Source organism: Thamnophis sirtalis, unplaced genomic scaffold, assembly GCF_051295495.1.
Source record: "Thamnophis sirtalis isolate CommonGarterSnake01/CBP01778 unplaced genomic scaffold, rThaSir2_p1.2 scaffold_13, whole genome shotgun sequence".
NCBI lineage: Eukaryota > Metazoa > Chordata > Lepidosauria > Squamata > Natricidae > Thamnophis > Thamnophis sirtalis.
The window spans coordinates 9,228,253-9,252,702 of NW_028261393.1; the positions used below are offsets into that span (position 1 = coordinate 9,228,253).

General features: G+C 43.8%; 1 protein-coding gene and 2 long non-coding RNA genes across 3 annotated transcripts; all 3 read right to left on the reverse strand.

Moving 5' to 3' along the window:
* Positions 1–1,627, reverse strand: LOC148043013 (uncharacterized). The gene is made up of 2 exons (XR_015698388.1): positions 1,588–1,627; positions 1–274 (listed from the first exon to the last, which is right to left on the reverse strand). It is a non-coding gene; the product is annotated as an uncharacterized LOC148043013 (long non-coding RNA).
* Positions 1,628–3,420: 1,793 nt separating this feature from the next.
* On the reverse strand, positions 3,421–19,825 carry LOC148043014 (uncharacterized). Its single transcript, XM_087727998.1, has 22 exons — positions 19,757–19,825; positions 19,626–19,673; positions 18,732–18,803; positions 18,586–18,633; positions 17,454–17,486; positions 15,976–16,023; positions 14,798–14,845; positions 14,633–14,665; positions 14,015–14,047; positions 13,812–13,841; positions 13,215–13,247; positions 11,575–11,607; positions 10,783–10,815; positions 8,751–8,783; positions 8,262–8,294; positions 7,259–7,306; positions 6,204–6,236; positions 6,096–6,122; positions 5,993–6,010; positions 5,875–5,907; positions 4,571–4,609; positions 3,421–3,480 (listed from the first exon to the last, which is right to left on the reverse strand). Exons 5-22 carry the CDS (start codon positions 17,454–17,456, stop codon positions 3,421–3,423), a joined length of 618 nt encoding a protein of 205 aa, XP_087584124.1. The 5' UTR covers positions 17,457–17,486; positions 18,586–18,633; positions 18,732–18,803; positions 19,626–19,673; positions 19,757–19,825.
* A 4,181-nt stretch (positions 19,826–24,006) lies between these two features.
* Positions 24,007–24,450, reverse strand: LOC148043015 (uncharacterized). The gene is made up of 3 exons (XR_015698266.1): positions 24,401–24,450; positions 24,128–24,199; positions 24,007–24,044 (listed from the first exon to the last, which is right to left on the reverse strand). It is a non-coding gene; the product is annotated as an uncharacterized LOC148043015 (long non-coding RNA).

Consider the following 24,450-nt stretch of genomic DNA (forward strand, 5'->3'; position numbering starts at 1 on the left):
TGCTTGTGCAATTGGAATTTATTTATTTTTATTTTCATATTTTTTTTCACACCAAAGACAGCAAACTATTCTATTACAGGAAGCAAATTAAAATCAAGCCATCTATTGTTATCTACTGCCACCATCACCATCAAGCGCTGAGCAGGCTGGAATCATTGGATGTCCTTGAGCAGAACAATTTTATTCATTTTCCTGACATGCAGAAAACTCCTTTCTAGCATATTCAGTTATTTCCATCATTTTCATTATTTCTGTTTTTCCAGGTTCAGTTTCTCTTTTGTGTTTCAGATAGAAATGAAGCGAGAGAAAGGGAAGGAATTACTAAATGAAACATTTTAAAATATAATTGCTGCAGTGATTATAGGATTTGAGCCAGGGGTGGGTTTCAACCAGGTTGCGGCGGTCCCTGCGAACCGGTTGTTCGGTGAACCCGGAAGTAATTAACTTCCAGGAACGGCGACTGGAGCAGCTGGAGCATCGCACAGACGCTAGTATGCATGTGTGTGCCACACGCGTGCACAAGGACACCGCCAGCCCCGTTCCAACTGAACCGGTTGGAACGGGGCAAGAAACCCACCCCTGATTTGAGCTATGTTATGATCACCAAGATTTACAAAAAGTCTGCCAGAACCTTTTGAGAATAACAATAATGACTTAACCAGCCTAAAGGATTGAATCTGTTAGTTAATAAGTACTAATTCTTCTTTCAAGGAGTGCCATTGGCATATTTAAGAAACTAATCTCCCCCTTTTCTTCCATACTTCATCGCAGAGAGCCCCACAGCTCTCTAACCATTCCATATATCAGATGATGTGAATTACACCCTGTAGTGGGTTTCACATTTTGTTACCATGGTTCTCCTTCCGCGCATGCACCCGGCCTTCCATGTATCACACACTTCGTTCATGCATGTGCCTTTCATGCATGCACCCGGCCTAAAAAACATGCCTAAATAGGATGGCATAAAGCCAGGGCGCTGCGAAGCCACCCACGATTTAAGCTACCGGTTCAGGTGGACCAATCCAAATCAGCTGAATCCCACCTCTGGTTACACTTCATGAAACTTTTAATGAAGTGTCTAATTTCAGAAGCTGTTACTGGAATGTTTCTTTGAGCTCCTTAGCTTCTTGGTAGACCCAGATGGGAAATCATGTACTGCATATTGTGTGATGATGCCATGACATGAAAACTCAGGATGTTTGCTTGCGTAGTTTGAGGGAATACAGGAGAAATACCCTCAAGCACACCACTGCATGTGTGGGACACAATTGGTCACAGTTTTCACTCCTGGAGAAGTGGAACCGAATCTACATTGGAAGTTTTGCTGCTATTCCACAAAAATAAATTTCACCTGATTTACGTGAGAGTAAAGAAGATAACATTTACAAAGGATTAATTGGCTTGAAAGATGATATTATTATTCTCCCCAAAACTAATAATCAGCATAAACCAGGGCTGTGAAAATGACTTATTTGTCATTTTTCTAGAATGTTTTGGACCTGCCTGTTGTATTTGTGCTCTGAGGATTCTGGAATGTCTTTTGATGAAGAAGGAAATAATGAGAGACATTAAATGCATATTACATACCCAACAATCCGCCAACTGTTTGGTCGGCACCTAAGTTCTGCAATGAGAAAGAAAATTGTCATCTTGGATTACGAATGTCTTTGTAATTCTGTTGTGGCAGCCAACGCTTCTGGAACATGTGTTAGCCATGCCTTGGTCTCTGCAGTTTATTCAAGTGAAGAGGAGTCCTTTGAGGGCCACAGTGGGCATTTTTTTAGTTTAATAAATATTCCTAAGAGCAACCAAATTCCTACAGGAATTGCTCCTGGAATGTCTGGAGATGTTTCAGGTGACTGAGTCTCCAAGGGATATCCTGTGGTTATGTATACGGAATAACATAACATAAATTAAAGACATTAAATACATATTGATTTACCTGCTGAACGTTATCCGTGGTTGGCTGGGACTCGAATTCTGCCAGAAGGAGAAAAAGAAGTTTTAGTGAATTATGGATGCTTCGGTAATTGTGTTGTCATGTTTTCAGCACATAGATGGGCCATTTTGGGCCACTGCAGTTTATACAAATCAAATGGAAGGGGAGGCATTTGAAGGCCATAGATGGTATTATTGTATTTATTTGACTTAAATACCACCCAACTCTAACAAACATCCTAACAGAGAGTACAATAATTACAAAAAAGATGGGAAAGGCATGGTAATCACTAGGCAATATAAAAAACAACACAGCAAGTCTAGTATTTATGGTAACAGATACTTTACAAAAATTCATCACTGCCAGTACTTTGCAACCTACTCTAAGGGGAAACAGGATGAATCAGTTCCACTCTGTTACAATAATCATCACTAACTGTAATTCTATCAATTCTGCTATCTTTAGAATATAGGATACCATCAGGGGTGGGTTCCTGCCAGTTCTAACCTCTTCTATAGAAGAGGTTCCACAAATGTACAGTGCTGTTTAGAACCACTTCCAGTTCCCTCCCCGCTGCCCATTCGCACATCATCAAGATGAAGAGCGAGAGGAGGAATTCTGGGAGTTGAAGTCCACAAGTCTTAAAGCTGTCAAGTTTGAACACCCCTGGTTTTTTTTTTTCTAAAGGGTTAGGAGTGCAAGGGTCTTGTAACTTGACAGCTTTAAGACTTGCACACTTCAATGCCAGAGTTTCTGAGCCAACATTTTGGTTGCTAAGCAAGAACGTTGTTAAGTGGGTTTCACCACATTTTACAAGTTGGCCACGCCCACCCAGTCACATGGCTGGCAAGCCACTCCCACCTGGTCACATGGCCGGCAAGCCACTTCCACCCGGTCACATGGCCAGCAAGCCACTCCCACAAAGCAGAAGAGGGTTCTAAAAATTTTGAAACCCACCACTGGATACCATGGTAGAGTTGGAAGAGATCTTGGTGGTCTTCTAATTCAAAGGGCATCAGGAAATCCTGATTATGCATGAACATTGACACGCATGCTACTGTATCATCACATAAATATGAAATTGCCTTCTCGATGTCACAATTCACTACAACTCGGTGTGGCTCATCATCACATGCATGCCATCACCTGCTCCTTTTCTCCACAAGCATATCCATAAATGAGATCTAAATCCCCCACCCCCATTGCTGCACAATTCTCAGGGGCAATTTTAACCTCAATGTGGCTGCTGGATTGATTTGTAAGGGGTCAATTGCAGGAAAGGAAGATAAAACAGGCCAAATATTTTGGCCCCAGCTGCTGTCATTATACCCTGGATGCTTGTTCAGATGGAAGAAGAGCATGAAAGAAAGGCAGAAAAGAAACAAAAACTACTTCCTCGCATTTGACCTCCACTGACCCCTTTTGTGCCCTAAAAGAGAAGCAAAAGGTGACTATTCCACTCTGATAACAAAAATGAATTTTTAAATCATGCCATCAGCACCATCTTTGGTATCTTCACTGTCTGATAAAATACGTATGTTCTTGCAAACAGCATTGAGGGAAAAGGTACAAAAAGATGCACATATATTCAACAGTTCTGAGAGAATCTTTTCTTCCTTGGTTGAAATATTCTTCTGAGGCAGGAGTGGGTGCACAGGTGAATCCACCAGTGGCTGGCCAGGTTAGGTGGTCTTAATAGAATGGACCTTATAAATTTATATTAGCTTGACTTTTCACTTTAGTGCACTTGTCTTGACTCCTAACTTCCTCATAAGTCTTACAAATATTACGGAGGAGTAAAGGAGGGGCACAGGAAGCCAGGCATGGGTGTAAGATAGAACAGAGGTGAAACGGCCGATAGCTTAAGACATTATAGGAACTTCTCTTTTTTGTATTTTTCCTATGTACTTCTCTGTTTGTAACATTCCAAAATGAACTTCTCCTTTTCGAAATGTCATGTTTGTCTCGTGTATGGAAACGCCTTGAGAATGCACAGTGTGGAACATGGCATAAAAGCAGCATCCTGGGCAGAGCCCAGGCAGTTCAGATTTTGGTGTGTGAACACGCTGAACTCTTGATGCATCAAATAAAGCTGTTTCTCTCGCACCTTCATGGTCTCGAGTCCTGGTCTTTCATAAGTAGATTGCTAAACCAACCTCAATCTGCTGCTACACTTCCACATTCACACAACCAAAATATTGCCAGAGAAATATCTTTGCATTACATTTGTAACATAAAGTAGTACAGTAGACATTTATTTTTACAATTCCAACTCAAGTGGCTACTGGAATGTTGGGAAATGCTTTAGAGAATAAATCTCTAGTGGGTATCGGGAGAGGTGGCATTCACTTACCTTCCCTACCGGTTCACAAATGTGACCACGCCCCATCTGGGCATGTGCTCAGCCTTCTGTGCATGCACTTCGGCTTTAAAAAGTGACAAAATGGGACAGCACAGAGCCAGTGTGGGTATGTGGGGGTGCCTTCCCCTGCGATTTCCACTACCAGTTCAGGTCAACTGGTACAAGCTGGCAGAATGCCACCTCTGGGTATCGGGGATACATACGCAAGGAACAACAAAGAAGCACAAACAAAAGAAAATGAGAGACATTAAAAATATATAATGACTTACAGACAATATCCTGAGGAGCAGATCACTTGGAGTTTGTTGCTGAAAGAAGGAGAACAACAGTCATCCTGGACCTTTTTGTAATTCTGTTCTGTTGGCTCATGTTTTTGGCACATGTGAGGGCCTGAGCCATGGCATTTTACCCAAATAAGATTGCTTCCTTTGAAATCCACAGAGGATATTATTTTAATTTAATCTGATTTATTCAATTTTGATGGCCTCCTCCCCACCCCCAACTTCAGCCTTGAAACCAACAACATAAAAGAAGGTACAATAATGAAAAGAGAATGAAAAATGGGAAAGGCATCATATGACCATAAAGCCACACCAACCATTACAAAAAGGAAATAACAAGGAACTGATACAAATCTATTATCTAAGAAAAACGCAAAAAGAAATGAGAAAAATGGCAGTAAATAAACAAAAATCAAACTTCCTTCTTGATCACAAATCACTGCAACTGGTCTAGAGGTGGAGCCAGGGGTGGGTTGCAGGCGGTACGCCCCAGTAATGGTGTACCAGAACCTGCCCGGAGTACTGGATACCGTTACGGTATGGTGCTCCGGAGGGCCCACCCGCCCGCTTGAGCTCCTTACTGGCCTTTTAAGTCTTTGGCGCTTCCGCGTATGTGCACGGTGCATACAGCACCTGCACGACGCTCCGCTGAGTAGCTGGAGTGTTTTGGAGGCACTAAGATGCATGCACATGTCCATGTGGACACCTCCAGGCCCGTTCCAGCGGTACCAGTTGGAACAGGATCTGGGACCCACCTCTGGGTGGAGAGCTTCTCTCCTTTTGCTGCTCAATCCCTAGGGAGAATTTTCACATTAACTTACCTGTCTGCTGCTCCTTTTTTAGGGATCAGTTATTTATTAATTAATTTATTTATTAATTAGACTTATATACCGCTTCATAGGGCTTTCAGCCCTCTCTAAGCGGTTTACAGATTTTTTAGCAAATTGAGTCAGCAACTTGCCCCCACAGTCTGGGTCCTCATTTCACCCACCTCGGAAGGATGGAAGGCTGAGTCGACCTTGAGTCAGTGAGATTTGAACCGCTGAACTGCAGATCACAGTCCGCTGAAGTGGCCTGCAGTACTGCACCCTAACCACTGCGCCACCTCGGCTCTTTATTGGAGAGGAAGGTAAAAACAAACTAAGTATTTGGCTCTTCTTCCTGAGATTATATTATGCAGCCTTTGGGGATGCTTTTCGATTAGGAGGAAGAAAGATGAAAGGGACGCATTTTGCTACAGAAGAAAAAATGAGACAGAAAGGAATGGGAGAAAATACTTTAAAAGTACTTACATTCGGTCCACTTTTTACACTGCCATGTGAGTGCTAAAAGATGAAAGGGTTGTTTTTTGAGACGGAAGCAAAAAATATAACAAAAAGAAATGGCAGAAAATATTTAAAAAGTACTTACATTAATTCCATGCACGGGCTAAAAGATGAAAGGATTGCTTTTTTAGACGGAAGCAAAAAATAGGACAAAAAGAAATGGTAGAAAATATTTAAAAAGTACTTACACATATTCCACCCTTGCCATGGGAGTGCTAAAAGATGAAAGGGTTTTTGAGATGGAAGCAAAAAATATGACAAAAAGAAATGGCAGAAAATATTTAAAAAGGACTTACACTCGTTCCACTTCCACCACTGCCATACAAGTTCTAAAAGATGAAAGGGAAACTTTTTGAGATGGAAGCAAAAAATATGACAAAAAGAAATGGCAGAAAATATTTTAAAAGTATTTACATTTAATCCACTCCCACCACTTTCAAGCAAGTTCTAAAAGACGAAAGGGGTACTTTTTGAGATGGAAGAAAAATATGAAAGAGGGAGGCCAGTTGGCATCACGATGAGAACATAGTGGAGCATAGTGGTGCTCCAGTGAGCTTAGTGAAACACACCTGGTATCTGCTGGTTCTTGGGGGCTCTGGAGATGCTTTTGAAACCATCACTTGGTATCACCTATATAAATTCATTCAACCTCAAGATTGCAAAGAGCTAATTCAGTTCTTTTCAGGATCCTTTCGGTGCCTGAGGTTTTAGAAGGCAATCTCAATCTTACATGAGAAAAGACCCAAATACAACAAGACCAGCATACCTACACCCGTTTATGTGTGTGTGCATAATGCTGCCTTGTTACATTTGTGTTGCGTTTGTGTTGCGTTTGTGTTGCATTTGTGTTGCATTTGTGTTGCATTTGTGTTGCCTTTATTTATCAGCACAAGTGCAACACACACACACACACAAGCATACATACAAACATACATACCTACCCCCATTTATATGTCTGTGTATAATGTTGCCTTGTTACATTTGTGTTGCATTTGTGTTGCATTTGTGTTGCGTTTGTGTTGCATTTGTGTTGCATTTCTGTTGCATTTGTGTTGCGTTTCTGTTGCATTTGTGTTGCATTTGTGTTGCATTTATTTATTTATCGCACAAATGCAACACATATATATACATACACACAAGCATACATACAAATATACATACCTACCCCCATTTATATGTCTGTGAATAATGTTGCCTTGTTACATTTGTGTTGCATTTGTGTTGCATTTGTGTTGCCTTTATTTATTTATTTATCAGCACGAGTGCAACACACACACACACACACACACATATGTACACACACATACATACATACAAATATACATACATAGACACACACACACTGACTTACATTTAGCATCTTCAACAATGAATTTTCTGTTGGGCTACTGCTGGTTTTCTACAAGATAGAGAACAAGAGTCATCCTGGATTGTGGGTCTCTTTGTAATTCTGTTTTGGTAGTTTGTGTTTTTGACACAAGAGCGTGGTTAAGCGAATGTCACCACATTTTGCAAATTGGTCACGCCCACCCAGTCACATGACTGCCAGCCACTCTTACTTGGTCACATGGCCAGCAAGCCACTCCCACCCAGTCACATGGCTGGCAAGCCACTCCCACAAAGCAGGCGACACCTACAGAAGAGGTTGTAAATATTTTTGAAACCCACCACTGCGTGCGCTACACCTGCATGCACAGTTTAAAGAAAACTTATCTTCCACATTACTGCTGGGGAGTAACAACAGCTGAGGCGCAGCAATCCGCTCTACTGCACAAATCAACTGAGAAGATATGGGTCAGTAGAACACAGGGACAGGCGTGGGCCCACCTGATTGTTGAAGCGAACCTGGTCGCTCCCAGCTGATCCTCGGAGCTATCAGTTTCCTGAACCGATCCAAACCAGTAGAATTCCCCACTCCCCCCCTGCTCTGCAGATGCTTTTGGCTTAGGAGAAAGCTGTAAGGGTTGTTCTTCAGAGGACGTGAAAAATACGAAAGAAATGAATTGCAGCTTCATCCTGGATTGTGGTTCTCTTTGTAATTCTGTTTTGGTAGTTTGTGCTTTTGACACATGTGAGGGCCTGACCCACTGCAATTTATACAAATAAGATGTATTCCTTTGAAAGCAACAGAGAATATTATATTAAATTTATTTTATCTGATTCATTCAATTTTAACAGCGCCTAACTCTAACAATGGAACCAACAACAGATCAAATATTTTGGATCTTCATCTTCTGATTGTGTTCACTGGAGATGCTTTTAGAACAGAAGAAAGAGAGGTAAAAGCAGGATTCTTCAGATGGAAGAAGAATGTGAAAGAAGGGAATGGCAGAAAATAAACAAAAACCACTTACCTGCCTTCCAGAAGGGCTATTACTAAACATGTTCTGAAAGGGAAAGAAAAGTTCAGTGTTGTCCTCTAATGAGAAAATACCCAAAACTTCCCCAACCATCATGACCACCCTTGGTATCTAATAGAACAATTCCTTCCTTCTTCAGGTAAGAAACATGCTGTTCGTTTGTTAATTCTTTTGAACAACCTTTTGGTTGATACTTTTGGCTTAAAAGGAAGGAAGGAAGGAAGGAAGGAAGGAAGGAGGGAGGGAGGGAGGGAGGGAGGGAGGGAAGGAAGGAAGGAAGGAAGGAAGGATGGAAGGAAGGAAGGAAAAAAGGAAGGAAGGAAGGGGAAAAGATCAATTATTTAGGCTCATCCTTTCTTATTTTTCTTCTGGGGACTCAAGACATGCTTTTGGTGTAGGAATAAGAGATAAAAGGAATTCTTGTTTAGGTAGAAGAAGAATGTAAAAGAAAACAATGGCAGAAAACAAATAAACACTACCTACCGTCGTTTGAGTATTATCATTTATTTTCATGCCCTAAAGAGAACCAAATGGGAATTGCTCAGTTGTGAAATCATAACACCTGGGACTTCTCAAAACCATTACATTCTTACCATCTTTGGAACCTTATAGAAAAATCCCTTCCTTCTCCAGATGGGAAAGGATGGTTTTTCACAGAACGTTTAATGATCGGGACCAAAAAGACACCAGTGTATTAAATTAATTCTTTTGAACAACCTAGCACCTCCAGCATCCTCTTATCTAGAGTAAAAGGGCCAAAGACAGAATCAGTTCTATTCAACGACAATTGCCATCCAAAAAGATTAGCCCAATTCGGCGGCAGGAAGCATTTTTTTTTTCACAGGTTAGCTGTTTGAATGGAATGTAAAAACAGGGCAAATATTTTAGCTCTGCCTCTACTAATTATGCCCTGGGGAGTCTGGAGCAGTGGTGGGAGCCTGGCAGTTTAACAACTGGTTCGGTGATTGTGCACACCCGCACCTAACGTGCACTCAGGGATGGGTTCCTGCCAGTTCTAGCCTCTTCTATAAAAGAGGTTCCACAAATCTACAGTGCCGTTTAGAACAAGTTCCAGTTCCCTCCCCCTGCCCGTCCGCACATCATCAAGATGAAAAGCAAGAGGAGGAATTCTGGGAGTTGAAGTCCACAAGTCTTAAAGCTCTCAACTTTCAATACCCCTGGGGGTTTTTTTTCCTAAAGGGTTAGGGGTGCAAGGGTCCTGTAACTTGACAACTTTAAGAGTTGCGTGCTTCAAATGCCAGAGTTTCTGAGCCAGCATTTTGGTTGATAAGCAAGAGCGTGGTTAAGTGAATTTCACCACATTTTGCAAGTTGCTCATGCCCACCTAGTCACATGACTGGAAAGCCACTCTCACTCGGTCACATGGTGGGCAAGCCACTCCCACCTGGTCATGAGTGCAACACACACACACACATAGATATGTACACACACATACATAGATACAAATATACATACATAGACACACAAACACTGACTTACATTTAGCATCTTCAACAATGGATTTTCTGTTGGGCTACTGCTGGTTTTCTACAAGATAGAGAACAAGAGTCATCCTGGATTGTGGGTCTCTTTGTAATTCTGTTTTGGTAGTTTGTGTTTTTGACACAAGAGCATGGTTAAGCGAATTTCACCACATTTTGCAAATTGGTCACGCCCACCCAGTCACATGACTGCCAGCCACTCTCACTTGGTCACATGGCCGGCAAGCCACTCCCACCCAGTCACATGGCTGGCAAGCCACTCCCACAAAGCAGGCCACACCTACAGAAGAGGTTCTAAAAATTTTTGAAACCCACCACTGCGTGCGCTACACCTGCATGCACAGTTTAAAGAAAACTTATCTTCCACATTACTGCTGGGGAGTAACAACAGCTGAGGCGCAGCAATCCGCTCTACTGCACAAATCAACTGAAAAGATATGGGTCGGTAGAGCACAGGGACAGGTGTGAGCCCACCTGATTGTTGAAGCGAACCAGGTCGCTCCCAGCTGATCCTCGGACCTATCAGTTTCCCTGAACCGATCCAAACCAGTAGAATCCCCCCTACCCTCTGCTCTGCAGATGCTTTTGGCTTAGGAGAAAGCTGTAAGGGTTGTTCTTCAGAGGACGTGAAAAATGCGAAAGAAATGAATCGCAGATTCATCCGGGATTGTGGATCTCTTTGTAATTCTGTTTTGGTAGTTTGTGCTTTTGACACATGTGATGGTCTGACCCACTGCAATTTATACAAATAAGATGTATTCCTTTGAAAGCAACAGAGAATATTATATTAAATTTATTTTATCTGATTCATTCAATTTTAACAGCGCCTAACTCTAACAATGGAAACAACAACAGACCAAACATTTTGAATCTTCATCTTCTGATTGTGTTCACTGGAGATGCTTTTAGAACAGAAGAAAGAGAGATAAAAGGGGGATTTTTGATGGAAGATGGAAGATGGAAGAAGAATGTGAAAGAAGGGAATGCCAGAAAATAAACAAAAACCCACTTACCTGCCTTCCAGAAGGGCTATTACTAAACATGTTCTGAAAGGGAAAGAAAGGTTCAGTGTTGTCCTCTGATGAGAAAATACCCAGAACTTCCCCAACCATCATTAGCACCCTTGGTATCTTATAGAACAATTCCTTCCTTCTCCAGGTAACAAACATGCTGTTGGTTTGTTAATTCTTTTGAACAACCTTTTGGTTGATACTTTTGGCTTAAAAGGAAGGAAGGGAAGAAGGAAGGAAGGAAGGAAGGAAGGAAGGAAGGAAGGAAGGATGGAAGGAAGGAAGGAAGGAAGGAAGGAAGGATGGAAGGAAGGAAGGAAGGAAGGAAGGAAGGAAGGAAGGATAGATGGAAGGAAGCAATAGTTATAGCCATAGTTAGGCTTATATACCGCTTCATAGGGCTTTCAGCCCTCTCTAAGCGGTTTACAGAGTCAGCATATTGCCCCCAACAACAATCCGGGTCCTCATTTTGCCCACCTCGGAAGGATGGAAGGCTGAGTCAACCTTGAGCCTGGTGGGATTTGAACAGCCAAACTGCTGAACTGCAGTGCTGCATTTAACCACTGCGCCACCTAGGAAGGAAGGAAGGAAGGAAGGAAGGAAGGAAGGAAGGAAGGAAGGAAGGAAGGAAGGAAGGGAAAAAGATCAATTATTTAGGCTCATCCTTTCTTATTTTTCTTCTGGGGACTCAAGACATGCTTTTGGTGTAGGAATAAGAGATAAAAGGAATTCTTGTTTAGGTAGAAGAAGAATGTAAAAGAAAACAATGGCAGAAAACAAATAAACACTACCTACCGTCGTTTGAGTATTATCATTTATTTTCATGCCCTAAAGAGAACCAAATGGGAATTGCTCAGTTGTGAAATCATAACACCTGGGACTTCTCAAAACCATTACATTCTTACCATCTTTGGTATCTTATAGAAAAATCCCTTCCTTCTCCAGATGGGAAAGGATGGTTTTTCACAGAACGTTTAATGATCGGGACCAAAAAGACACCAGTGTATTAAATTAATTCTTTTGAACAACCTAGCACCTCCAGCATCCTCTTATCTAGAGTAAAAGGGCCAAAGACAGAATCAGTTCTATTCAAGGACAATTGCCATCCCAAAAGATTAGCCCAATTCGGCGGCAGGAAGCATTTTTTTTTACAGGTTAGCTGTTTGAATGGAATGTAAAAACAGGGCAAATATTTTAGCTCTGCCTCTACTAATTATGCTCTGCTGGGTCTGGAGCAGTGGTGAGAGCCTGCCGGTTTAACAACTGGTTCGGTGATTGCGCACGCCCGCACCTAACGTGCGCTCAGGGGTGGGTTCCTGCCAGTTCTAACCTCTTCTGTACAAATCTACAGTGCCATTTAGAACCAGTTCCCTCCCCCCGCCTGTCCGCACATCATCAAGATGAAAAGCGAGAGGAGGAATTCTGGGAGTTGAAGTCCACAAGTCTTAAAGCTCTCAACTTTCAATACCCCTGGGTTTTTTTTTCCTAAAGGGTTAGGGGTACAAGGGTCCTGTAACTTGACAACTTTAAGACTTGCGTGCTTCAAATGCCAGAGTTTCTGAGCCAGCATTTTGCTTGATAAGCAAGAGCGTGGTTAAGTGAATTTCACCACATTTTGCAAGTTGGCCATGCCCACCCAGTCACATGACTGGAAAGCCACTCTCACTCGGTCACATGGTGGGCAAGCCACTCCCACCTGGTCACATGGCTGGCAAACCACTCTAACAAAGCAGGCCACACCTACAGAAGACGTTCTAAAAAAATTTTTAGATGCACAGTTTAAAGAAAACTTATCTTCCACATTACTGCTGGGGAGTAACAACAGCTGAGGCGCAGCAATCCGCTCTACTGCACAAATCAACTGAGAAGATATGGGTCAGTAGAACACAGGGACAGGTGTGGGCCCACCTGATTGTTGAAGCGAACCTGGTCGCTCCCAGCTGATCCTCGGAGCTATCAGTTTCCCTGAACCGATCCAAACCGGTAGAATCCCCCCCTACCCTCTGCTCTGCAGATGCTTTTGGCTTAGGAGAAAGCTGTAAGGGTTGTTCTTCAGAGGACGTGAAAAATACGAAAGAAATGAATCTCAGATTCATCCGGGATTGTGGTTCTCTTTGTAATTCTGTTTTGGTAGTTTGTGCTTTTGACACATGTGAGGGCCTGACCCACTGCAATTTATACAAATAAGATGTATTCCTTTGAAAGCAACAGAGAATATTATATTAAATTTATTTTATCTGATTCATTCAATTTTAACAGCGCCTAACTCTAACAATGGAACCAACAACAGACCAAACATTTTGAATCTTCATCTTCTGATTGTGTTCACTGGAGATGCTTTTAGAACAGAAGAAAGAGAGGTAAAAGCGGGATTCTTCAAATGGAAGAAGAATGTGAAAGAAGGGAATGGCAGAAAATAAACAAAAACCACTTACCTGCCTTCCAGAAGGGCTATTACTAAACATGTTCTGAAAGGGAAAGAAAAGTTCAGTGTTGTCCTCTGATGAGAAAATACCCAGAACCTCCCCAACCATCATTAGCACCCTTGGTATCTTATAGAACAATTCCTTCCTTCTCCAGGTAGGAAACATGCTGTTGGTTTGTTAATTCTTTTGAACAACCTTTGGGTTGATACTTTTGGCTTAAAAGGAAGGAAGGAAGGAGGGAAGGAAGGAAGGAAGGAGGGGGGGAGGGAAGGAAGGAAGGAAGGAAGGAGGGAGGGAGGGAGGGAAGGAAGGAAGGAAGGAAGGATGGAAGGAGGGAGGGAGGGAGGGAAGGAAGGGAGGGAGGGAGGAAGGAAGGAAGGAAGGAAGGAAGGAAGGAAGGAAGGAAGGAAGGAAGGAAGGAAGGAAGGAAGAAAGGAAGGAAGGAAGAAAAAAAGATCAAATATTTAGGCTCATCCTTTCTTATTTTTGTTCTGGGGACTCAAGACATGCTTTTGGTGTAGGAATAAGAGATAAAAGGAATTCTTGTTTAGGTAGAAGAAGAACGTAAAAGAAGACAATGGCAGAAAACAAATTTACACTACCTACCATCGTTTCAGTATTATTTCTTTTCCTGCCCTAAAGGGAACCAAGCAAGAGCGTGGTTAAGTGAATTTCACCACATTTTGCAAGTTGTTAACGCCCACCCAGTCACATGATTGCCAGCCACTCTCACCTGTAAGGGTTGTTCTTCAGTGGACATGAAAAATACGAAAGAAATGAGTGGCAGAAAATACTTAAAAGCTATTTACCATCATTCTGCCTCCATAGGTGCCATTCTCGCGCTATGAGACAACCAAATGAATAATTTTACTCCGATATGGTAAGTTAATTCAAAGGAATGTGAAAAAGCAAGATGTTTTGGCTCTGCCTTCTGTAATTATTCCCTGATGATTCTGGAAAAACCTTTATGTTAGGACAGGGGGTGTCAAGCTCACGACCTGGGGGCTGGATCCGGACTGTGGGATATGGCCCACGGACAGAGCCGCCCTGGAAACTGTGAAGGACCGGCCTGCAAGATGAAAATGGAGCTTGGGAGGGGTCACAAGCGGCCTTTCTGAGCTCTGTTTTAGCTGGCAGAGGGTTGCGGGAGGCCGTCACAGCCAAAAATGGAGCTTGGGAACCCATGTTGGCTGGCAGAGTGCTTGGGCCACCCCAGGGGCCCTGACTCAAGTGACCTAAGCTGGCCATGCCCATCCTGGCCACGCCCACCCTGGCCACATCCATCATACCCCTTCCCCCAATGTCAGACACAACCCTGATGCGGTCCTCAATGAAATCGAGTTTGACACCCTTGCTTGTTATGCTTGTTCAGTAGAATAATGGACAGGAAAGAAAGGAGTGGCAGATAACAAACAGAATATACTTACTCTCATTCCCGCTACAAGAGTGCCATTTATGTTCTGAAAGGCAAAACAAAGGACTACTCCACTACCCCAATATGACTTCTCCAACCCCTCCACCACTACCATCTCTAGTGGACAGAATTTCAATTCCTCAATTTATCAATTCTCAATTAATGAATAAGGACTTACCTTATGGGGATATGATCGTCTACTACCTCTTCTGCGGCTTCCTGGTGGCTGCAAGAAAAATAGTTTACCCTGGATTATACTTATCTTTGTAATTAATTTGTCATTATTTTTTCAACACATGGGTGGGATATGCCTGGGCCACTGCCATTTATGCAAATAAATGGGAGAGGGGCAGGGGTTTGAAGGCTGCAAAGAGTATCATCATCATCATCATCATCATCATCATCATCATCATCATCATCATCGAACGACCCCATAATCCCTTGTGGGGTAGTGTCTAGGCAACTGAATGAAGCTAACAGAGTGTTTTAATGGCCAGATGCCCTTCCTGATGCTAATGCAGAGGTATGTTCATCAAATATATTCTCATGGTACCCAGAGAGAGAAATATCAGCCTCTATCTAGAATCAAACTCACAACCTCCTGGAATATTGGGAGATACTTTGGAATGCCTGAGTTTCATGAGAACAATTATGGTTATGTACCCAAGGAATAGGATCACCAACATGATTGCCAACATCCAATGACAGATATGTGTTGTGGCCCAGCAGGAGCCGTTGGAGCTGCCACCAGACTCCAACAGTGAGGGGCCCTATGAGTCGGCTCTGGAGGTTGTGGAGTACCCTGGACAGAGTTCCGCCTCCGAACAGGGTGCAGAGAGGCTGGTTGGCCACCAGGAGGCGCCTGAGCCTTGGACCAGTGGGGAGGAGACAAGAGAGTGTGTTCCTGATGTCAACAGTGAGTTGTTCCTGGATGCCCGACACCAAAGAGCTAATAGGCATCAGGAACAGTTGCGCAAGTACAGGAGGTAATTGCACTCAGCTGGTGGTCATTAGGCTCTTCTCCAGACTATAAAAAGGACTGCTTGTGCACACACCACTCTTGCAGAAATCAACGCATTGACTAAAAGTTGGAGAACTTTTGTAACTAGCTTGGCAGGCTGGATTGCTGCCAAGGCTTGTCTGAGTTACTGCCAAGGTCCTTATCTGTTTGTTATGCTTGGCTTTCAGCCACCAAGGTTTTGGTTTCTTGCTAATAAAGTACATTCCAGTTAAGCTTATCTCGGCATTCGTTACTGGATGGAGGAGAGGGTCAGAACAAATATGGCACCAGAAGAAGACACAAAGAACAGAGAAAACATCAGGGAAATGGGAGACATTAAGCGCATATTGACTTACCCTGTTGTTACTTGGAAATCTACCAACCCTTCTGCGGCCACCTGAATTCTGCAAGCAGGAGAAAAATATGTCACCCTGGATTATGTATAGTAGTACCTTGGGTCATGACCATAATCCATTCCAGGACTTCAATCAGCACCTGATTTGCTTGGGACCAGAAGCAAGACAGACTGTGCATGCGGGTACACAAAAGAAAACATGGGTGCAGAAGAGAAAATCACTGCAGTTGTGTTTGATCGCCACCCGAGGATGTGTTTGTGAACAGAGTGAAACATTTAGTGGGTTTTTTTTATCGGCACCCAATTCGGTCAGAACCAATTATTACAGGTCCCACTGTAATAATTTTGTCATCTTTCCAGGACAGAGATAGGGCCATTCTGGGACCACTGTGTTTTATATCAATCAAATGGGTGGCCTTTGAAGGCTGCATAGCAGTAGACTTATATATACCGCTTCATAGGGCTTTCAGCCCTCTCTAAGCGGTTTACAGAGAGTCAGCATATTGCCCCCAACAATCTGGGTCCTCATTTTACCCACCTCGGAAGGATGGAAGGCTGAGTCAACCCTGAGCCGGTGGGATTTGAACCGCTGAACTGCTGATCTAGCAGTAGCCTGCAGCGCTGCATTTAACCACTGCGCCACCTTGGCTCATAGGGTATTAGTATATTTTAATTCCATTCAATTTATTCAATGTAGGCATCAACTAACCCCAACAATGAAATCAACATTAAACCATGCCAACCATTGGAAATAGGCAATATAGTTAGACTTATATACCGCTTCATAGGGCTTTCAGCCCTCTCTAAGCGGTTTACAGAGTCAGCATATTGCCCCCAACAATCCGGGTCCTCATTTTACCCACCTCGGAAGGATGGAAGGCTGAGTCAACCCTGAGCCGGTGAGATTTGAACAGCTGACCTGCTGAACTGCAATCAGCTGAAGTAGCCTGCAGTGCTACATTTAACCACTGCGCCACCTCGGCTCAAGGAAGCAAGACACCAAGTCTATGATTCAGGAAATGTACACGTAAGATTGTTATTTTAATGAAGATAGTTCTTGGGATCGAAACCAGAAATCAGAACCCTTGCAGAATGCCATCCCTGCTAGAAATAGGCATTATCAAGGAAGCCATGTGACAAGTTTATTACAAAAGGAAATGGCTACTTCAGAACAATCCAGCATCTGTGGATTCCCATGAAAAAAAGGGAAAAAGCTGGAATCACGTCTACTGTGATAAAATTGCCATCACAAACACGAGCCCAACTTGGATGCTGGATCGATTTCTAAAGGATCAGCTACTTCAACGAAATGTAAAAATGGGACAAATGTCTAGCTGTACTTCTTCCTGTAATTATGCATTGTTGACACTGGAGATGTGTGTGTGTGTGTAGGAAGAAAAGAGAAAAAAGGGATGCTTGTTCAGATCGAAGAAGAATACGAAAAAAAGGAATGACAGAAAATAAACAAAAGCTACTGACCATCGTTCCATTTCCAAGTGTAGTATTCAAACGCTGAAACAGAAACAAAAAGATTAAAAAGTAACACCAAGGAGGTCTCCAACTATGCCAACACTGACATCTTCAGTATGTAAGATGGCAGGATCAAATGCACAATCAGTCTGAGACCTATGCCCCCAAAAGAGACTAAATCATGTTATTGCCACTTCAACCTCCTACACATCCTTCGACTCCAATTAAATTAGAAAATGAAAAGATATGCAGTTATAAATTCAGATTTGTCTTGAATTGTCAAGATTTCGGCTACAAGATTTGCTATTGAGCTGGATTCTTCACTCAAACTTGGCAGGTAGATCCACTGATGATGACATCCATTACATCATGTCCAACTCTTGACATGATTCTATAGACTATGTCTCTCCATGTCTTCCAATCTTAAACTATTTCTTGGAGTTGTTTTATGCCCTGGCTGGTAGATCTATTTTTTAGGGAGTCATACATTGGAAGTGAGAGTAAAAATGAAACCAACTTTATGACTCTTCCTATTGTGATTATATCCTGGGGACTCTATGGAGGTGCATTTGTTGAAGGTGGAAGAAATCTAAGAAGAATATAAAGGAATCTCAAAAAATCAGCATAAGCTACCATTCTATGACCACTATTCATTGCCTAAGGTAAAGGTGAAGGTTCCCCTCACACATACGTGATATGTATTGACCCACTCCTAACCATACTGAGAGTCTAGGAATCCAGTGTCGAGGTCAGTTTTTCTCTCCAAATTCAAGGGGGCCTGACCCTAACCCTAAGTGGGGTTTTCCCCCCTATGGGATTTCCCAATGTATTTCACTGGGAACCATAGAGGGTGGGGGCTCAAAATGTCGACCCTCCCCTAACCATACCGTGGGACTAGGAATCCATTGGTAAGGTCAGGTTTGCTCTTCAAATTCAAGGGGGCCTAACCCTAACCCCAAGCTGGTTCCCCCCCCTATGAGATTTCCCTGGGAACCATAGAGGGTGGGGGCTCCACCTAGCTTCTGCAAGGTCAGGTCCAGGATTCCTTACACATTCATCCTTTAAATGTTTTCAACGGTAGAAAAGGAATAACATGGAGGGCATCAAGGAGATGACAGACATTGAATGGATATTGACTTACCGCTTGGTGAGTTGGAAATTGACCAGCAATACTGCTGCGAACTGGAGTCTGCAATGAGGACAGATAGGTAATGACTCTTAGCTTCTCTCTCATGCTTTGAGTTTCCAGAGCTTAAATATGTTTTGCCAACCATTCTCTCTGCCTACCTTCGGCAATGGCACATTTTGGGTTCTCTGGTTAGTTGGCAATTGAGCACCAGTATTGCTGCGAGCTGAATACTGCAAGGAAGAGAGACAGAATGACTCTTAGCTTCTCTCTCATGTTTTGGATGTTCAGTGTTTATCCTACTGCCTATCAGCTGCAAGGCTATGTCCTTGATTCTCTACAAATTCATTCTCTAGGCATTCCCAGACATGTCCAGAATCCTCTAGAGGTTCTTCTTGAATGCCAGGGGGAGTGAGTCCCTGGAGGCTGACTTTTGTTATAGTCACAAGGATTAACAGGGAAGATATGAATGATAGACATTGAATGCATAGTGACACCCTCTTGGCAATTGACCACCTGAATTCTGCAAGGGAAAAATGCCATCCTGGATTATTGACATCTTTGTAAATTATTCTGTCATGTTTTCAGCACAGGGGTAAGCCCTAGCTGGGCCACTGTGGTTTGCACTATGTAAATTGAGGGAGGGAATAAAGATTTACATGTTGTAAAGTGTATAGAAATAATTAAATTAAATTAAGTTAGGTTAAGTTAAATTAAATTTAGACATCACCCACCCCAGTGGTGGGATTCAGCCAGTTCGCACCTATTCGCAAGAACCGGTTGTTAACTTTCTAAGCAGTTCAGAAAACTGGTTGTTGGAAAAAATCTGTGTTGCTATGAGCTGAATACTGCAAGCAAGAGAGACAGGAAAAAGTGTTACGTTTCTCTCTCTAGTTTTGAGTTTCCGGGTTTGTGTTTTTGTCAACGAGCCTCTCTGCCAACCTCCTGCAAAGTCATGTTCAGGGTTCCCTACAAATTCAGCCTTTAAACATTTTTAACAGGAGGCAAGGAATAAAATCAATGAGATGACAGAGATTAAGTGCATATTGACTTACCGCCTGGTTAGTTGGCAATTGAGCACCAGTATTGCTTTGAACTGAATTCTGCAAGGAAGAGAGATAGGAATGACTCATGCTTTGAGTTTTCAGGGTTTAAATATGTTTTGCCAACCATCCTCTCTGCCTACCTTTGGCAATGGCACATTTTGGGTTCTCTGGTTAGTTGGCAATTGAGCACCAGTATTGCTGGGAGCCGAATACTGCAAGGAAGAGAGACAGGGATAATTCTTAGCTCCTCTTATATGTTTTGGGTTCTGGGTTGGTGTTTTTCCAACCCGCCTCTTTGCCAACTTCCTGAAGGTCATGTCAAGGGTTCCCTACAAATTCAGACTTTAAACATCTTTAATAGTAGGCAAGGAATAAAATCAATGAGATGACAGAGATTAAATGCATATTGACTTACCACCTGGTTAGTTGGCAATTGAGCACCAGTATTGCTTTGAACTGAATTCTGCAGGGAAGAGAGATAGGAATGACTCATGCTTTGAGTTTTCCTGGCTTAAACATGTTTTTCCAACCATCCTCTCTGCCTACCTTTGGCAATGGCACATTTTGGGTTCTCTGGTTAGTTGGCAATTGAACACGAGTATTGCTGGGAGCTGAATACTGCAAGGAGGAGAGACAGGAATAAGTCTTAAGTTTCTCTCTCTAGTTTTGAGTTTCCGGGTTTGTGTTTTTGTCAACCAGCCTCTCTGCCAACCTCCTGCAAAGCTATCATCATCCGAGGGTCATTAGTTCCTCATAGGATCCCTGCTCTGGAGCTTGTCGGGTGTGAGTCCTTGTTGGTGAAGTTGGACCTTGAGGGTCTAGTGGCCCTGTTGCTAACGTACCTTCCTCCCAACAGTGTTGTAACAGCCTTCCCCTCGCTCCTTGAGTCAGTAGCCGAGCTGGCTACTCTCTAGTAGCCGAGAGTTCCCCAGACTTATGATGCTGGGGGATTTCAACCTGCCTTCGCTCGGTGGACACTCTGGTGGGGCACAGGAGTCATGGCTTCCATGACAGCCATGGACTTGATCCAAGTAATCCAGGGTCCGACTCACTCAGCGGGGCACACACTTGACCTCATATTCCTCTCAGAGCAGTGGAGATGTGATCTAGATTTGAGGGGCATTAAGATCTTGCCCTTGTCATGGTCTGATCACTTCCTACTGAGGCTTGACTTTTGGAGACCAATCCCCCACTGTAGGGAGGAGGAACCGATTAGGTGGTTCCGCCCCAGGTGCCTGATGGACCCTATGGGATTTCAGACAGCACTTGGAGAATTACCTGACACTCTCGTCCACAATCCGGTAGAGTCCCTAGTCGCTGCTTGGAATACAGCGGCGGTGGGGGCCCTAAACCGGATTGCGCCTTTATGGCCCCTCCGAGGTAGTGGATCCAGGAGAACTCCTTGGCTCACAGAGGAACTCCGGGAGATGAAGCGCCAAAAGAGACGCCTAGAGCGCTGCTGGAGGGCCAGTAACTCCGAGTCAGACCGAGTACTGATGAGAGCCTTTATCAGGAGCTATTTCGTGGTAATACGGGAGGTGAAATGTGAGCATTTTGCCGCTCTTATTGCATCCGCTGAATCGTGCCCAGCCAACTTGTTTAGAATAGCCCACTCCCTCTTGAAAGGGAGGGATGCGGATGACCCTTTACAGGGTAGAGCTGAGGAATTTGTTCAGTTTCTAATGGATAAAGTCGCTCGGATTCGGACTGATCTGGACTCCAATTGCACGGTACCAGCCGAGGTACCAGGGGAAGGTCTTGAGCGAATTTTATCGAGCGAGTTTCAACTTGTCACTCCTGAAGAAGTGGACAAGGCCATGGGAGCAGTGAGTGCCTCCACCTGTATACTGGACCTGTGTCCCTCCTGGCTGGTCTCGATCGTGGCTGGATCCAGACAATAGTTAACACCTCTCTCCGGGAGGGGTCCTTCCTGCACCTCCTAAAGGATGCGGTGGTGAGACCCCTCCTGAAGAAACCTTCTCTGGATCCAGCCATTTTGAGTAACAATTGTCCAGTCTCCAATCTCCCCTTTGTAGGGAAGGTTTTTGAGAAAGTGGTGGCCTTTCAATTCTGACGGTCCTTGGATGAAACTGATTATCTGGATTCCTTTCAGTCCAGTTTCAGGCCTGGTTACAGCACGGAAACTGCTTTGGTCGTGCTGATCGATGATCTCTGGCGAGCCAGGGATAGGGGTCACTCCTCTATCCTAGTGCTTCTTGCCCTCTCAGCGGCCTTCAATACCATCAACCATGGTATCCTTCTGCGACGGTTGCGGGAGGTGGGAGTGGGAGGCACCGTTCTTCGGTGGTTCTCCTCCTACCTCTCGGACAGGTCGCAGTCGGTGTTGGTTAGAGGGCAGAGATTGACCCCTAGGCCCCTCAATTACGGGGTGCCGCAGGGTTCGGTCCTGTCCCCCCTTCTATTTAACAACTACATGAAGCCACTGGGTGAGATCATACGCTGGCATGGGATTAAATATCATCAATATGCGGACGATCCACAATTGTATCTGTCTGCCTTTTGCCAACTCAGTGAAGCGGTAGAAGTGATGTGCCAGTGCCTGGAGGCTGTCAGGGTCTGGATTGGAATGAACAAGCTTGTGCTCAATCCTGACAAGACCGAGTGGCTATTGATGCTCCCTCCCAAGGATGGTCCAGCTATTCCTTCTCTCAGCCTGGGAGTGAATTATACGCCCCTCGGAGAGGGCTCGCAATTTGGGAGTCCTCCTGGGTCCACAGCTGACTCTAGAACATCATCTGTCGGCTGTGACCAGGGGGGCCTTTGCCCAGGTTCACCTGGTGCACCAATTGCGACCCTATCTGGACCGGGAGGCCCTTTGGATAGTCACTCACGCTCTCGTCACCTCAAGACTGGATTACTGTAATGAGCTCTACATGGGGCTGCCCTTGAAGAGTGTTCAAAGACTTCAGTTAGTCCAGAATGCAGCCACGCGAGTGATTGTGGGTGCACCTAGGTACACCCACATTACACCTATCATCCGCGAGCTGCACTGACTTCCCATTGGTCTCCGGACACGCTTCAAGGTGCTAGTCGTTACTTTTAAAGCCCTACATGGTATCAGACGTGGTTACCTTAGAGACCGCCTCCTGTCAGTCACTTCCCAAAGACCTATTAGATCCCACAGACTAGGCCTCCTCCGGATTCCATCTGCCGGCCAATGTCGGCTGGTGTCCCCCCAGAGGAGGGCCTTCTCTGTAGCTGCTCCGGCCCTATGGAGTGATCTCCCCATTGAGATTCGGACCCTTACTACCCTTCCGGCCTTCCGCAAAGCAACTAAGACCTGGCTGTTCCGGCAGGCCAGGGGCTGTTGAATTATCCAGCCCCATTCTATGTTATGACTGTTGCTGAATTTTTAATTGTTGTTTTTATTCTTGTACCCCGCTTCCCTTCTTATTGTTAGCTGCCCTGAGTCTCCTGGGAGTAGGGCGGCATACAAGCTAAATAAAACTCAAACTCAAACTCAAACTTAAACATTTTTAACAGTAGGCAAGGAATAAAATCAATGAGATGGCCGAGATTAAGTGCATATTGACTTACCGCCTGGTTAGTTGGCAATTGAGCACCAGTATTGCTTTGAACTGAATTCTGCAAGGAAGAGAGATAGGAATGACTCATGCTTTGAGTTTTCAGGGCTTAAATATGTTTTGCCAACCATCCTCTCTGCCTACCTTCGGCAATGGCACATTTTGGGTTCTCTGGTTAGTTGGCAATTGAACACGAGTATTGCTTTGAACTGAATTCTGCAAGGAAGAGAGACAGGAATAAGTCTTAAGTTTCTCTCTCTAGTTTTGAGTTTCCGGGTTTGTGTTTTTGTCAACCAGCCTCTCTGCCAACCTCCTGCAAAGTCATGTCCAGGGTTCTCTACAAATACAGACTTTAAACATTTTTAACAGTAGGCAAGGAATAAAATCAATGAGATGGCCGAGATTAAGTGCATATTGACTTACCGCCTGGTTAGTTGGCAACTGAGCACCAGTATTGCTTTGAACTGAATTCTGCAAGGAAGAGAGATAGGAATGACTCGTGCTTTGAGTTTTCAGGGCTTAAATATGTTTTTCCAACCATCCTCTCTGCCTACCTTTGGCAATGGCACATTTTGGGTTCTCTGGTTAGTTGGCAATTGAACACGAGTATTGCTTTGAACTGAATTCTGCAAGGAAGAGAGACAGGAATAAGTCTTAGCTCGTCTTATATGTTTTGGGTTCTGGGTTGGTGTTTTTCCAACCTGCCAACTTTTTCCAACTTCCTGAAGGTCAAGGGTTCCCTACAAATTCAGACTTTAAACATCTTTAACAGGAGGCAAGGAATAACATGGAGGACATTTATGAGAAGACAGACATTGAAGGCACATTGACTTACCGCCTGGTTAGTTGGCAACTGAGCACCAGTATTGCTTTGAACTGAATTCTGCAAGGAAAAGAGATAGAAATGACTCACACTTTGAGTTTTCAGGGCTTAAATATGTTTTGCCAACCATCCTCTCTGCCTACCTTCGGCAGTGGCACATTTTGGGTTCTCTGGCTAGTTGGCAATTGACCACCAGTATTGCTGGGAGCCGAATACTGCAAGGAAGAGAGACAGGGATAATTCTTAGCTCCTCTTATATGTTTTGGTTCTGGTTGGTGTTTTTCCAACTCGCCTCTCTGCCAACTTCCTGAAGGTCATGTCAAGGGTTCCCTACAAATTCAGACTTTAAACATTTTTAACAGGAGGCAAGGAATAAAATCAATGAGATAACAGACATTAAGCGCATATTGACTTACCGCCTGGTTAGTTGGCAATTGAGCACCAGTATTGCTTTGAACTGAATTCT

Bases quoted from the DNA above. Each gene is read 5' to 3' on its own strand.
- LOC148043014 (XM_087727998.1), bottom strand. The intron at 13,842-14,014 runs GTAAATAGCTTT...GGTTCCCTTTAG, and splicing joins CCTATGGAGGCAGAATGATG to GGCAGGAAAAGAAATAATAC. The intron at 8,295-8,750 runs GTAGGTAGTGTT...TTTCCCTTTCAG, and splicing joins ATGATAATACTCAAACGACG to AACATGTTTAGTAATAGCCC.